General features: G+C 42.0%; 1 protein-coding gene across 2 annotated transcripts; it reads right to left on the bottom strand.

Annotated features, from left to right (window-relative positions):
* Nucleotides 1–290: 290 nt before the first annotated feature.
* Nucleotides 291–15,658, bottom strand: COMMD9 (COMM domain containing 9). Of its 2 annotated transcripts, none has more exons than XM_033205047.1 (6): nt 15,539–15,658; nt 8,229–8,354; nt 5,674–5,813; nt 3,196–3,230; nt 2,310–2,413; nt 291–1,100 (listed from the first exon to the last, which is right to left on the bottom strand). In XM_033205047.1, exons 1-6 carry the CDS (start codon nt 15,587–15,589, stop codon nt 960–962), a joined length of 597 nt encoding a protein of 198 aa, XP_033060938.1. In that variant the 5' UTR covers nt 15,590–15,658; the 3' UTR covers nt 291–959. The 2 variants fall into 2 exon arrangements, with proteins under 2 accessions (XP_033060938.1, XP_033060939.1); XM_033205048.1 differs by having other exon boundaries at nt 965–1,100; nt 2,238–2,413.
* Nucleotides 15,659–16,059: the final 401 nt, after the last annotated feature.

The following is a 16,059-nucleotide window of genomic DNA, read 5'->3' as shown; positions in this document are numbered from 1 at the left end:
CCTGTGAAGCGTGAGGCACATGACAGAGATGATCTCATTTGGTTAAACTCGAAGGAGTGCCTTCATCATAGCTCTTGTAACAAGCACATACTGACGATTAGCCTTGCTTCCTTTTGTTCTACGTAACAGGTGAAAACACAGAAGGTGGCTGAGATTCATTTGCCTGATTTCATGTCACACCATGGGTCAAGGGCTTAGCTGGGAATTAGGAAGTGGGGATCATCTTCAAAAACTAGAGAAAGTACTGGCCAAAGGCCATAACTTGGGGACAAAAGAAGCTACAAAAATCATGAAAGTTTAGAACTGTTGTTTATTTCCAATTATTCCCACTTCTTCACCTAGGAGTGGCTGCATCAGATGAAGGAGGGCCCTGGTTTCATGAAGAAAGGAATTAGTACCCATTTCAGACTTCCTGCACTGAAGAGGGGTTCCAGCATGGTGCAGGGAGCTCAGGGAACACTCTCGATGGACCATGCTCTGTGGGCTCTGCCTGGCTTCCCTGACAGAGGATAGGGAACTGCTGGCATTTCTCACCTGATTCCCTTCATGTGTTCTGGGATTGGAAATGAACTAATTAGAGCTAATGTTGGAAATAAATGTATTGGATAAACTGCATGATTTGGGCCTGAATTTCCCAAACAGCTATGCAGAGGCAACTGGCGATGCACATGTTCCCTCACCCTGCCATGGTGGTAATTAAGTTGCACTCAGGAGCTTTTCAAAGATGGGGGCTTCTGCTTTCCAGCTTCAGAAAGAGAAAGAAGATGAGTGAGGAGAACAGCGGGGGATCTGGCTGCTTCTTCCCAATCCAACTGTAACTTCTGGATGGCAGTAGCCCCCTGCTGTCCCCACCATCCTGCCTGTTGTCAGCTGCAGCTGCAAGGGCAGCCTGCATGTGGGGAGACATTTATCGCTCATGAGCAACTGGGTCACGGCAGTGGCCCTGGCAGCTGGCTGGATCATTTACTGGCCACGGCAGAGAGTTGGTCTCGGATGCGGCCCAGACCATCTAACATGGTGTCCAGTGTTTCTTTGCTCAGCTCCACAGTGACAGCTGAGATGGAGGGTTTGTCTCCACATAGGCTGGGATCTTCCTGGATCTGAAAAGAGAACATAGCCCAGAAGGTCAAAGCTGCCTCTTTTCCTATCTCCCTGTAAGTAAGCCCTGAACCTGCGAGGCTGAGCTCAGTTCTGCTGAACCTTTGAAGAGAGGCTCTTTCCTAAGCACTAGAGAGTACCAGCCCTTGGGTCATTTAGCAGTAAGGGAGAGGGCAGGAGATGCATCAGAGGCCTGGGTCAGTCTCCATTTGCAACAAGTGCCTGGGGTACGTATCAAAGAAGGCCAAGCCAAGGCTCACTCACCTCTCTGATACCCTAACTCTCAGCATTCAAGTAAGAAAACATTATGTGTGTTTACATTGTATTTAAGGAGCAGGCTCTGTTGGATAATTAGGACAATCCTGCACTGGGATGCAGGAATAATCTTACAACCTTTAGTTTAAAAAAATAAAAGAAGTTAAGCTTCACTAATATTTAAAACTTAATTGCTAGAGGCACCCTTACTTCTTCATTTTCTTACAAGTGTTAAATTTCTGGGTGTCTGGTTATGTAGACCAGAAATTCTTTTTTTTTTTAAGATGGAGTCTCTTTCACCAGGCGGGAGTGCAGTGGTGTGATCTCGGCTCACTGCAATCTCCACCTCCCGGGTTCAAGCGATTCTCCACCCTCAGTCTCCTGAGTAGCTGGGACTATAGGCACCCGCCACCACGCCTGGCTAATTTTTGTATTTTTGGTAGAGAAGGGGTTTCACCATGTTGGCCAGGATGGTCTTGATCTCTTGACCTCATGATCCGCCCACCTCGGCCTCCCAAAGTGCTGGGATTACAGCCGTGAGCCACCGCGCCTGGCCACTCGTAGAAACTCTGGAGCAGCCACGTTACAAATAATGACAGCCTAATCACTGGATAAGAAGTTGGCTAGAGTACACTGAAATGATCAGGCAGGCTATTCAAAATCTGGAAGCACACCACTATTGTTAAAGCTAAACTGCTAAGAGTATATATAGGGTTACCTTTAGGTATCAGCAAATTATTTTAAAAATATGTTTTGCATTTGTTTTGTTGTTTTAATATGTCCATAATATGTTAATACAGTAGTATACATACACATTGTAACTCAACAAAGGAGGATAAAGGAGATGGTAATTTTTAAAAACATATGGGTTAGAGATCCCAAACCTTGGAGACTGGTGTTTTAGATGGCCACAGGGGTGCTGCCTCTTCTTTCTAATGGCATGATAGTGAATGTACCTTCATCTGGAGCAGGCAGGTGGGGACAGCCATGCGGCTAATGCTGTCTGAGGAGGTTTTGATATCCACTCTCCAGTCCAGATCGACCAGGCGTGGCAGAGATACTGTGGAAGGAACAGCTCAGCTCAATGCTCTGTTGGTCTATGCAGCAAGTCTCTGAGAGAGACAGACAGACAAAGCCCAAGACCCACAGGAAGTCATGTGCCTTACCCATTGCTCTGTGCTGCCTGAACTTAGTACTGATTCACAGTGGCAGCATATCCAGGCTTCTTCCTGAACACCCAGCCCTTCAGATATTAGGGCAGAATGAGAACTGACATAAGGCAGAGAAAAAATCATGGCCTGAGGCTTAGGAAATGTGTAGTTTCAGCAATAGTGGTAAGAGCTCTTGTTGTGGAGATAAATGGACTTGACTTGAATATAGGTGCTACTACTTATCTAACCTCTGAGCTTCTGTTTGCTCATCAGCCTAGCTCACAGGGCTGTCGGGAGGACTCAATGACTTAATGCAGACAAACTGCTCCAGCACTGTGGCTGGCTCAGAGTTAGTGTCATGACCATGTATTAAACATGGACTTTTATTCAGTCAAACTATTTTTTATCACTGTTGATTTTTTTCACAATTGAAATATTATTTTAAGTACTTCACTTTCTGCTTTGGATATTTCTGTTTTTTAACAACATGCCTATATAACAATGTTTATAATCAGAAAAAAAGTTAAAAAGTAGAATTAGGAAAAAAAAAAAACCCCACCATACACAGAGTATGGGTTGAGACTAGAATGGTTCACTTTGGTTTCTGTTGAAATCTCTGATCACCTGAGAGACTGAGAGCTGAGGCTGGGGAGGTAAGTAAGAAGGGCGGGGCAGATTTCTTGGTACTCACTCTGATTTGCCTGGGCTTCAGTTCTCCAAGCAGACCTGTTTAAGAGGGAAAGATGAGGAAAAAATAATGGAAAGGGGATGAGACTGACTCTTGTGATAGAGAGGGGACCTTGGTCCTTCCTGTGATCTTCAGACCTGTCATCACCCGCTAACAGGAAAGGACCACAGAAACCCCTCCCCGCAAGCAAGTCTTTTGTTTATTTGTTTTACAAAGCTCAGTGATGTTAAGGCCATAAGTGTTGTCAGTTTTCATAGTTTAGGACAAAAAAGAAGACAATACAATGTATTGTAATCTTATTGCACTATTGTTCTCAAAGACAAAACAGAAAAAAAGGTCAACTTATCTTCTCTTTATTGAGCACCTACTGCATACACAAATATTGCATCTTCTGCAAAAACACATCCAAAGAGACCTGACTAATGCTACAACAAACATAATAAAATGTGATCGTGTATGAGAGAGTTCTTAATATACAATACAACCCTTGGTAAATAGGCATTATCAGTTATTGCTATTAGAGAGGTCTGTTCAAGCCGCCTGCTAACCAACAGTTAATCAATTCTGCTTAAAATGTACGTGTTTATTTTTTTTATTTTTATTTTTTATTATACTTTAAGTTCTAGGGTACATGTGCATAACGTGCAGGTTTGTTACGTATGTATACTTGCGCCATGTTGGTGTGCTGCACCCATCAACTCGTCAGCACCCCTCAATTCATCATTTATATCAGGTATAACTCCCAATGCAATCCCTCCCCCTCCCCCCTCCCCCCTCCCCATGATAGGCCCCGGTGTGTGATGTTCCCCTTCCCGAGTCCAAGTGATCTCATTGTTCAGTTCCCACCTATGAGTGAGAACATGCGGTGTTTGGTTTTCTGTTCTTGTGATAGTTTGCTAAGAATGATGGTTTCCAGCTGCATCCATGTCCCTACAAAGGACGCAAACTCATCCTTTTTTATGACCACAATGAGATACCATCTCACACCAGTTAGAATGGCAATCATTAAAAAGTCAGGCAACAGGCCGGGTGCGGTGGCTCAAGCCTGTAATCCCAGCACTTTGGGAGGCCGAGACGGGCGGATCACGAGGTCAGGAGATCGAGACCATCCTGGCTAACACGGTGAAACCCCGTCTCTACTAAAAATACAAAAACTAGCTGAGCGAGGTGGCGGGCGCCTGTAGTCCCAGCTACTCGGGAGGCTGAGGCAGGAGAATGGCGTAAACCCGGGAGGCGGAGCTTGCAATGAGCTGAGATCTGGCCACTGCACTCCAGTCCGGGCGACAGAGCGAGACTCCGCCTCAAAAAAAAAAAAAAAAAAAAAAAGTCAGGCAACAACAGGTGCTGGAGAGGATGTGGAGAAATAGGAACACTTTTACACTGTTGGTGGGATTGTAAACTAGTTCAACCATTATGGAAAACAGTATGGCGATTCCTCAAGGATCTAGAACTAGATGTACCATATGACCCAGCCATCCCACTACTGGGTATATACCCAAAGGATTATAAATCATGCTGCTATAAAGACACATTCACACGTATGTTTATTGCGGCACTATTCACAATAGCAAAGACTTGGAATCAACCCAAATGTCCATCTGTGACAGACTGGATTAAGAAAATGTGGCACATATACACCATGGAATACTATGCAGCCATAAAAAATGTACGTGTTTAAAAGGAACTTCCCAGGCAAGAAAATATACAGATACGTCACAAAAGAAAAAAAAAAAGATCAATAACCATATGAAAAAGATAACTGACATCACTAGTGTCAAAGACGGGAACACTGAAATTGTCACTTATGGAACTGGGAAAAAAATGTAAGAAAAAATCCCCTCAGTGAAGGTGTAGGGAGAGGGGCACACTTGTATCCTACTACTGTGGAAAACTACTGCAATCTTTCCAATGGCCAACTTGAACATTTAAGGCCAAACCCTCAAAATGTCCATTACCTTTAACCAGGTAAAAAAATAAGCACGAGCAAAGTTTTCATTGTAAATTGTTCACCGAAATGAAAAAGTGCCAACAGCCTCAGTGTCCAACACTAAGAAATTTTAAAATTAAATTATACATCATTTCTTCCTTAAATTATACATCATTTCTTCCTCTAATAGGATATGTTTAACCATTACAATGATATTGAAGGTAAATATTGACCTGAAATGTCACTATCGTTAATACTGTTAACAGAAAATAAGCAAGTTACAAAATAGCATGACCCATTTGGTAAAAACAAAAACAAAACATCAACCTCTTATAGAGGTGTAAAGAGAAAAAATAAACATGTCTTAAAAAGTTTTCCATTAAGAAAAGACTACGCTAACCTCTGGCTGGTGGAATTATAGGTGTCTTATTTTCTTTTTGCTTATCTGGGCTTCCTAATTTTTTAACAATGAGCATATTATTACTTCTAGAATGAGAATAAAAATAAGAAGAAATATAAAAGTTAGAAGGGACTTTCAAGAAATGAGCACTTACACATGTTCTAGGATGATCTTTGTCAGCAGGTTTTTGAGGTTTTGGTGGAAATTTTCTGGAAAGAGAGCCAGAATCGCCTCGGCAGAGGACAGGTCACGGAATGCCACCAGCCGAGTGAGGCGGTGCAGAGCCTGGAGCAGCTGCAAGATAGATGGAACCATCCTGTAGCTGCAACAGAAGCAGCAGGTAGGGGGCACAAGGCAGGGCTAGGGGTAGGGCTCTACATTTCTAAGGCTGCACACTGTCACGGTCATTCAACTGAGTCACGAGTCCAGAGGCCTCTGTGGCACATGTTCATGCCCACATGCCTTGGCCTGCCTCGGAGTTCACCTGTTGCTTTAGAAGACAGAGGCAGCTGCCTGACCTAGGAAGCTGTCAGCTTGCCAGAAACTCTCCACTTGTGGGCAAAGAGTTAATATAGCCCTTTTTCTTCTGCATGAGAATCTGACCTTCAGTTAACTTTCTGGTGCTGTTTCCTTGGTAACCTGAGAGCAGTGCAAAGTCAGCTGTGTTACTAAGCAACCCTGCACTGGTCCAAGCCTCTGGACTGAGAGGACTGCATAAATACCTAGGGTGCCTGTAGCTCTGGACTTGCCTATGTGTGGCTACAGGCTCCTTTCGAGAACCTGAAGCTGTGCTTACTGAACCGTGACACGAGATACTGGCTCCTGTGGAATGAGGGCCTTGAATCCAGGGTGGTAGGATTCATGTCCTTTCCTCTCAACTGTCGCCTAGGAGGGCAAAGAGAACAAACAGCTCCTGGCCAGCTGTGTGGGTTCCTTCTGGGAAGAGGCGTGTCTGCCCGTCCTGCTAAAATGCTGTGTTCCCATCCTAGGTCCTTCTAAGTGAATCTGTAACTACGAAGTATAAGAGTGGTTTATGGTGGTCTTGTGAATACAGTAATACTTAGCTAACCTAAAAAAGCTCTCTGGAGGTAACTGTTTCTCTGCTTTGGGGCTTTCTCTGATATCACTGCAGATTACCTGACACAACCTGGAAGTGAAGGGAAGTTAACCTTCCACCAATGAGAGTGGGTGTTCATGGATAAATGGCCAAGCCTCTCTGTCCTCCTGGGGAACAATTCTGAGAGGTGTTCTACTTGTTTTCTTACAGGATCCCAAGTTTTCCATAGCAGTAACCGCTCTTAACATCCTCTTTTATTGACTTGCCTTCCCTGTTTGATTTTCCCCACTGCTTTGTGTTTTCTAGAATCATCTCCTAAATAACCTACTTTGGGGGGAACCCAAAATAAGTCTCCAAATCACTTCCATAATCTTGCTTGTTCTTTTTACTTTTCTACAGCTCATTTCAATAAACAAGGTCCAGAATTAAAACAAAAAACAAAAACCATACGCCAGGTGCAGTGGCTCATGCCTATAATCCTAGCACTTTGGGAGGCTGAGGTGGGTGGATTGCTTGAGCTCAGGAGTTCGAGACCAGCCTGGGCAACATGGCAAAACCCTGTCTCTACAAAAAATACAAAAATTAGCCAGGCATGGTGGTGCATGCCTGCAGTCCCAGCTACTTGTAGGGCTAAGATGGGGGTACTGCTTGAGCCCGGGGGGTCAAGGCTGCAGTGAGCCATGTTCATGCCACTGCCCTCGGCTTGGGGAACAAAACGAGACCCTGTCTCAAAAATAAAAAAAAAAATCCAAAAACATACGCCCATTTGGATGAAGAAACTGCTGTTTTAAAAACATATTTGCTGGCCGAGCGTGGTGGCTCACGCCTGTAATCCCAGCACTTTGGGAGGCCGAGGTGGGTGGATCACGAGGTCAGGAGATCGAGACCATCCTGGCTAACACGGTGAAACCCCTTCTCTACTAAAAATGCAAAAAAATTAGCCAGTCATGGTGGCGGGCGCCTGTAGTCCCAGCTTTTCGGGAGGCTGAGGCAGGAGAATGGCGTGAACCCAGGAGGCGGAGCTTGCAGTGAGCCGAGATTACGCCACTGCACTCCAGCCTGGGCAACGAGCGGGACTCTGTCTCAAGAAAATAAAAATTAAAAAAAACATATTTGCCTTGACAAGATAAGGCTGCCACTACTACATAATAACTTACTACAAGTTAGCTTAATCTCCTTCTTGGCCACCTGCTGAGATCAGGTGAGCTGAGGAGAAGGGGACCTTCTGTGGGACAGAGGGCTAAGGAGGGAGTGAGATACACAAGGCACCCCTCAGGAAGCCTGATGGAATCTAGCAGTACATACTCCTGAATCTTACGCAGGCCTCAAGCTTCTGTTCAAAGATCCCTGAAAAGTCTGCCCTAAGCTATCCAGCTAACAATTTATCAGCATCAGCACGTTACAGGTTGGAAAAGAAAATTACAGAAAGGGTGCCTTTTATTCCACATTATCTAGGTAATAGGTCTGAAAGAAAATGGTCAGGAGCTCTGATTCTGGGTACAGTTCTCCCATTCATGTCCCATTTATCAAAGTTTGCTACAGTGTCAACAGATGTTTCAAGGGATTTTCCTTGGACATGGCAATGACTGGGAAGTCAAGAAAGAGACTAATAAGAGGGCCAGTGGCCAAAGGTCATTTCTGACCACACTTACTTCCTCTGCCTCCTCCTGGGTCACAGACAAGCTGGAACATGTAATATCCAAGAGTTTTTTCGAGCCAAGGGCTGAACTGGAAAAGCTCTCTTGACACAGCTGTCTGACAACATCTTTTGAGGAGGCCTATGAATTAAATCACAGATAGGAAAAAAAACAAAACTCAGACTCTGATAACAAATGTTTTGAGTAATAATGTCTTAGTCATGCATGATACCTTTAAGACTTAAAATTTAAAGATACATAAGACTTTGGATTCTAGGAAGATCAAACAGATGTACTTTTCCCTAATCTTTCTGCTAAGTACAACCAAACACTCTGGACACGATACAGAAAACATACATAAGACCCTGGAAAAGGGAGAGAAGGAGGCAGATCTGCTAGGGACCGCATAATACAAGGAATGACACAATGGTGAGTTCCCTGGATTTTTTTTTGCTTCATATATCCCAGACTTTCAGCTGAAGAAGAGGGCAATGTGGAAATGACAATGGATGCAGAGGGGAAAAAACGCCACAATAAATACCTGTTCTATCTAGCTAAAGGACCAATAATGGGGCAGCCTCCCAAGACAGAACACTTTTAGATGATAACTGCTACACTCCAGTCAAATATCATAGAAAAACTGCAGCCCCACTCACCTCTGTGTCAACAAAGGCTGAGTGGGAGGCCTAGACCTGAGTGAGAAGACTTGTGAGGCTATAATGAGGTACGCCAACACTCCTGCTGGGGAGGTGTCAGAGAAGGTCAAGTAGGAAGCTGGGACCTTTATCCCCACCAGCTGGTAACAAGTCTTATCATTCTGTGATACCAGTGGAGACCACGTGGAGTCAGAAATTCCAGCCCTACCCAGTGGTAACAAGGAACCTCTGCTTTCAGGTATCAACAGAAGCCGAGTGGGGAACCTGGACTTCAACTTTCAACTGCTAGTAATGAGTTAGCACCCCTTCCCCTGCCTAAGCAGTGCCACAGAAAGCCAGCTAAAACATAAAATTTAAATAAAATCCATTCTCAGAACATAATATGAAAATGTCCAGGTTTTCACTGAAAATCATTCATCAAACCAAGAACTAGAAAGATTTCAAACTGAATTAAAAAAAGGTAATTAACAGATGTCAACACCAAGATGACAGACGTTAAAATTAGCTGATAAAGAATTTTAAGTAGCCAGGATAAATATGCTTCAACAAATAATTATGAACTTGCTTGAAACCATTTTTAAAATCGCCTCAGCCAAGAAATAGAAGAGATAAAGAACAACAAAAAGGAAATTTTAGAACTGAAAAATAAAATAACCAAAGTAAAAAGCTCAATAGATGGGTTCAACACCAAAATGGAAAGAATAGGGGAAAGAATCAGTGAACCAGAAGCCAGAGCAGTAGAAATTACCCAATTAGAAAAGCAGAGAAAAGAGACAAAATGATGAACAGAGCCTCAGGGACATGTGGGACCCTAACGAAAAACCTAACATTCATATCACTGGAGTCCTGGAAGGAGATGATAAAAGACGGCAAGACTGAAAGAATATTCAAAGAAATAATAGCCGAAAACTTCCCAAGTTTACTTAGAGACATACTCCTATATATTTCAAGAACCTGAGTGAGCCCTAAACAGGATAAATCCAAAGAAATTCATACCAGGATATATAATTGAACTTCGAAAATGAAAGACAAAGAAAAAAATCTTTAAAACAGAGAAAAATGACACTTTACCAATTAAAAAAACAATTAGAATGAAAGCACAGTTCGTATCAGAAACCATGGAAGAAAGAAGTGACAATATTTTTCAGGTGCTGAAACGGAAAAAATACTGTCAACCTGGAATCCTACACCCGGCAAAAATATCCTTCAGGAATGAAGAGGAAATTGAGACATTCTCAGATGAAGAAAAACTGACAATATCTGTCACAAGATCTGCTGTAAAAGAACAGTTAAAACAAATTCTCTAAACAGTAAGGAAGCAACGAAACAAGAAACCGTGGAACACCAGTGTACTAGCCAGAGCTCTCCAGAGAGACAAAACTAACAGGGTATGTAAGAGGGGATATATTGGGGGGAAAGGGGCCACATGATCACAGAGACAAAGCCCCACAATAGGCCATCTGCAAGCTGGAGGAAGCTGGCAGCTTGGCTCAAAGTCTGGCAACCTCAGAATCAGGGAAGCTGATGGTACAGCCCCTAGTTTGAGGCCAAAAGACTTAGAGCCACTGGCAGGCCACCGGTGCAAGTCCCAGAGTCCAAAAAATGAAGAACCCAGAGTCTGATGCCCAAGGGTAAAAGGAGAAAAGGCATCTTGCTTTAGAAGGAAGGGAGAGAACAGAGAGAAAGGGAATCCCCCATCTTCCACCTGTTTGGCCCAGTTGGGTCCCCAGCCAATGGGAGGGTACCTGCCCACATTGAGGGCAGGTCTTCCTCTCTCAGTCCACTGACTCACACATCAGTTTCCTCTGGCAACACCCTCACAGACACACTCAGAAACAATGCTTCAACAACCATCTAGGCATCCCTCCATCAAGTCGACACCTACAATAAACCATCACAATCAGGAAGACAGAACAGGGCAAACAAAAACATGGAATTCAAAAGAAGTGAAGTAATGAAGAGTGTATTCTATGTGACCACAATGGAATCAAACTAGAAAGCAATAGCAGAAAAGTAATAGGAAAATATCTGAACACTTATAAACTTAAACAGTACACTTCTAAATAATTCATATGTCAAAGGGGAAGTCGCAGGGATATTTTAAAAATTACATTAAGTGAAAAGGAAAACACACCATGTCAACATTTGTGGGACACAGCCTAGCAAGTAGTGACAAGAAATTTTATAGTATTAAATGCATATACTAGAAAAGAGGAAAAGTCTCAAATCAATCATCTAAGCTCCCACCTCAAGAACCTATAAAAAGGAAAGCATAATAAACTTGAAGGAAGCAGTGGAAGTAACAATGATAACAGCAGAAACCAATGAAATTGAAAGTAGAGAAATCAGTGAAACAAACAGCTGGTTCTTTGACAATGTCAATAAAAATCGACAAACCTTAGGGTGTGGCTATTCATGAGGAATATTTGTGGTGGTGGAAATGTTTTGTATTTTGACTGTCAATGTCAATACTTTTGACATTAGGTATTGACATCCATTTATCCTTTGCAGGATTAGGTATTGACATCCCATTTATCTCCTGTGCAGAACTATACATAATAGTAATAAAAATCGACAAGACCGACAAAGTTAAGAGGGGAGACACAAATTATCAGCATCAGGAATGAAATAGAGGATATTACCACAGATCCTGCAGACATCAAAAGGATAAGGGGAACTTAATGAACAATTCTATAAACATAAATTTGATAGTTTAAATAAAATGGGCCAATTCCTCAAATAACACAAACTACTTCCACTCCCCTAATACAAAATTGATCACTTGAATTGATCATTTGAATTAATATGTCTACTAAGAAAATTAAATTCACAATTTTAAGGCTCCTAAAAAAATCTCTAGGCCCAGATAGTTTGGAGAATTCGAACTAACATTTAAGAAAAGAATGAACTGATTCTACACAATCTCCTCTAGAAAAACAGAAGACGATGGAGTACTTTCTAAATGATTTTATTAGCTACAAAGCTAGTGTTACCCTGATACCAAAACCGCACAAAATTGTACAGAAAAATAAGAAAACTACAGACCAATATCCCTCATAAAAAAGATGCAAAAATTCTTAGCAAAATATTGGCAAATAGAGATCAGTTATATATATATAATATTTTATTAGCAAATAGACATATAATTATATATTTACATATTGTATACAATTATATATTGTATATAATTATATATTATATATTATATATAAATAAATTTATATATATAAATATATAATATATAATATACACTATGACCAGGTGGGATTTATTCCACAGAAGCAAGGCTGCTTCAATATTTGCAAATCTATGTAATCCACCGCATTAACAAAGAAAACCACATGATATAAATCAATGCAGAAAAGCATCTGATAAAACTAAACATCCATTCTTGATAAAAACCCTCAGAAAAATAGGAATAGAAGAGGACTTCCTTATCTTGATAAACAGTATCTACAAAAAAACCTACAGTGAACAATATACGTAACGGTGAAAGACTGAATGCATTGACCCCAAAGCTGAGAACAAGGCAAGATATCTGCTTTCTCCACTCTGAATCAACACGGTGCTGAAAATTCCAGCCACTAAAATAAGGCAAGAAAAGGAAATAAAATGTGTGCAGATCAGAAAGGAAGAAATAAAACTGTCTCTATTTGTAAATAGCATGATTTTCTATGTAGAATATCCCAAGAAATATATCAAAAACTCCTAGAAACAGTGAGTTTAGCGAGTTTGGATGTAGAAGATAAATATACATAAATCAGTTGTATTTCTATATATTAGCAATGAACATGTGGACACTAAAATTAAAAATACGGGGTGGGTGTGGTGGCTCACATCTATAATCCCAGCACTTTGGGAGGCCAAGGCCGGTGGATCCCTTGTGGCCAGCAGTTCGAGACCAGCCTGGCCAACGTGGTGAAACTCTGTCTCTACTAAAAATACAAAAAGAAAAAAAAAGAAAAAAAAATCAGCCTGAAATGGTGGCAGGCACCTGTAGTCCTAGCTACTCGGTAGACTGAGGCATGAGAATCGCTTGAACACAGGAGGCGGAGGTTGCAGTGAGCTGAGATCGTGCCACTGAACTGTAGCCTGGGCCACAGAGCAAGACTCTCTCAAAACAAACAAACAAACAAAACAAACAGAAAACAAACAAAAAAACAACCATTTGCAATTGCTCAACAAATGAAATACAGGATGCGTATGCTGAAAACTACACAATACAACACTGTCGTACAATCATTACATGGAATACCACTCAGCAATAAAAAGGAAAGAACTACTGATACAACATGGATGAAAATTAGGCTGAGTGAAAAAAGTCAATCGCAGAAAGTTACTTACTGTATTATTCCATTTATATAGCATTCTTGAAATGACAAAATTAGAGAAATGAATAATGCCAAAGGTTAAGGAGGGTGTGGCTATTCATGAGGAATATTTGTGGTGGTGGAAATGTTTTGTATTTTGACTGTCAATGTCAATACTTTTGACATTAGGTATTGACATCCCATTCATCCTTTGCAGGATTAGGTATTGACATCCCATTTATCCCCTATGCAGAACTATACATAATAGTAAGTATTCTATATATGTATACTATATACTATGTGTATATATAGTATGTATACTATATATTATATACATACGATACATAATAGTATGTATAATATATTATATATAGTTCTGCAGAATCCTGCAGAACTGGGGGAAATTGAGTAAAGGATAAATGGGATCTCTGTATATTATTTCTTACAACTACATATGGATTTATAATTATCTCACAATAAAAAGTCTAAGTATTTTTTTTAAAAAAAGAAAAGAAAGTACATAGGACAGTAGCAATGAATATCAATGAACTACTGCTACATAATGGTGAGCAAAAGCAGCCAGGCATAAAAAAAAGTATATGCTGTATTATTCCATTTATGTAAAGTTCAAACATGGGCAATATTAAGCGAATTGTATCAGAGCAAACACAGAGGTTACTGTTGGGGAAGAAAGTGAGGAAGCAAAGAAGGGGTGAAAGGGGGACTTCTGGGGTATTGGTAACATTTCATTTTTTGACTTTGGTGGTGGTTACATTGGTGTGTAATAAATCATTTAACTGTAAATTTATTATTTATGCACTTTTGTGTATGTATACTACACATTAATCTTTTATAGTTTTTAAAAGAAAAGAGTGCATAAGACCAACAGGCATGGGGACGGGGGTAAGTACAGAGCAGCCAAAATGAAGGTGAAAAGGCACTGGGCTGGGAGCTGAGAGCCCTAGATTTCCAGTCCCAGCTCTGTTACTTCATTTATTAATTCATTTAACAGCTATTTACTGAGCACGTGCACGTGCCAGGTATTATTGTTCTACTTGTTAGGCATTAACACTTGTGAACAAAAGAGTAGATAGGAGTGGAGAATGCTAATGAACACTAAGAAGGCAATTAAAAAATAAATAAGTAAAACAAAACAGACTATTACATGAACCGATGATGATGATGTGCCATAAATTGAGGAGAGTAACTCAACCCTCTTCACTTGGTGTTTAAAAAAAAAAAAAAGAGAGAGGAAGAAAGGAAAGGTCCATCCATGATGGATCTTACATTCTTATGAGACAGACAGACAACGGGCAAATAGCTAGCGACAAGTTCTAAGAAGGAAAATAAAGCTACCCTTTCTCCTACAGGACAAATCATAAGTTAAATAATTCCGGCTACGCGAAGTGGCTCACGCCTGTAATCCCAGCATTTTGGGAGGCCAAGGCGAGTGGATCACGAGGTCAGGAGTTCAAGACCAGCCTGGCCAAGATGGTGAAACCCCGTCTCTACTAAAAATACAAAAATTAGCTGGGATTGGTGGCGGGCGCCTGTAATCCCAGCTACTCGGGAGGTTGAGGCATAGAATTGCTTGAACCCGGGGGACGGAGGTTGCAGTGAGCCGAGATTGCGCCATTGCACTCCAGCCTGGGCAACAGAGAGACTCCGTCTCAAATAATAATAATAATAATAATGATATTATTATTGTATCAGAGCAAACAGAGGTTACTGTTGGGGAAGAAAGTGAGGAAGCAAAGAAGGGGTGAAAGCGGGACTTCTGGGGTATTTTATATATATATAAATTATTATTACGTCATTTGAGTTTTACAAAGCCCTATTAAGTAGGTACGTTTCAACCTCACAACTTTTCAAATGATTATCAGGAGAGTGTCCCGCCCCTTTCACAGGTCAAAGCGAGTAGGGAAAATCTGGACCTCAGGGGAACACTGAACGCACAGGTCATTCGGAGGGCTGGGCGGACGCAGTAGGAGATAATTTCTTAATTGTGGAGTGCAGGAGGGGCTACGGGATGAAATGGGGAACTGATAACGTGGGTCTAGCAATTACCACTCCAGTGCCCCAATACCGAAAACCAATCCCAGAGACTAATAGCAGGAGGTTGTACTGCGCCTTCATGCCCATTATTTTATTTTTTTTAATCTTACGTTCCTGTCAAAACGATATTGTGTTCTTACTTTTTAAAAGCTCAGAAAGACGCAACGATTTGCCTGGGATCACACAGAGAACAAGCAGCAGAGTTTTGGCTCCACACCAGGGTCAATTTGTTCCTAATTCCTGCTCCGTCTAAAGTCTCGGAGATAAAGGGCCACCTCACGCTGTCCCCACCCCTTCGATTTACCTTGAGCAGGCTCTGGAGAGCTGCAAAATGCTCCGCTGTCAGGGCAGCCATCTTCCCGAAGTCACATGACCGCGGCACCCAGTGAAGCGAGGTCACGTGGCTTTCGCTGGCTGCCGTCGCAGGGCCTGCCGGGGGCTTCAGGGTGGAGGAAGGCGTTTCGGTTGTGGTGCTACGGAGGTGGAGGGCGGATCAAGACGGACGCGGCGGCTGGATGGCTAAACCCTGGGACTGTAGGACCGAAGGACTAGGGGAACCAGGGCGGAGGATGGTTTACTCTGGGGGGAAGTTGGCTTGACTTGTCTACTTACCAGGTCAGGGAAACAGGTTTTCCTTTGACCCATGTGGGTGCGCTGGCGCATTTGGGGAATGCACCTGCAAGCTTGTCAGGCGCCTTGGAAACGTAGCTGTTCAGGAGTGATCAGCGTACCAGTGTTTGGAATGAAAATGAGGCTGTGCATATGGGGCTTCTTGGAATTTACACACACACACACACACACACACACACACACCCTGTCTTTAAG

The sequence above is a fragment of the Trachypithecus francoisi genome, unplaced genomic scaffold (genome assembly GCF_009764315.1).
Source record: "Trachypithecus francoisi isolate TF-2019V2 unplaced genomic scaffold, Tfra_2.0 Lachesis_group8, whole genome shotgun sequence".
NCBI classification, from domain to species: Eukaryota; Metazoa; Chordata; class Mammalia; order Primates; family Cercopithecidae; genus Trachypithecus; species Trachypithecus francoisi.
The sequence above is the reverse complement of the archived record's forward strand: the minus strand, read 5'-3'. Positions and strand labels throughout refer to the sequence as shown.

Bases quoted from the DNA above. Each gene is read 5' to 3' on its own strand.
- COMMD9 (XM_033205047.1), bottom strand. From the start codon at position 15,589: ATGGCTGCCCTGACAGCGGAGCATTTTGCAGCTCTCCAGAGCCTGCTC. The intron at 8,355-15,538 runs GTAAATCGAAGG...TTTAATTCATAG, and splicing joins CTCTCCAGAGCCTGCTCAAG to GCCTCCTCAAAAGATGTTGT. The intron at 1,101-2,309 runs GTACATTCACTA...TTCTCTTTTCAG, and splicing joins CCTGCCTGCTCCAGATGAAG to ATCCAGGAAGATCCCAGCCT.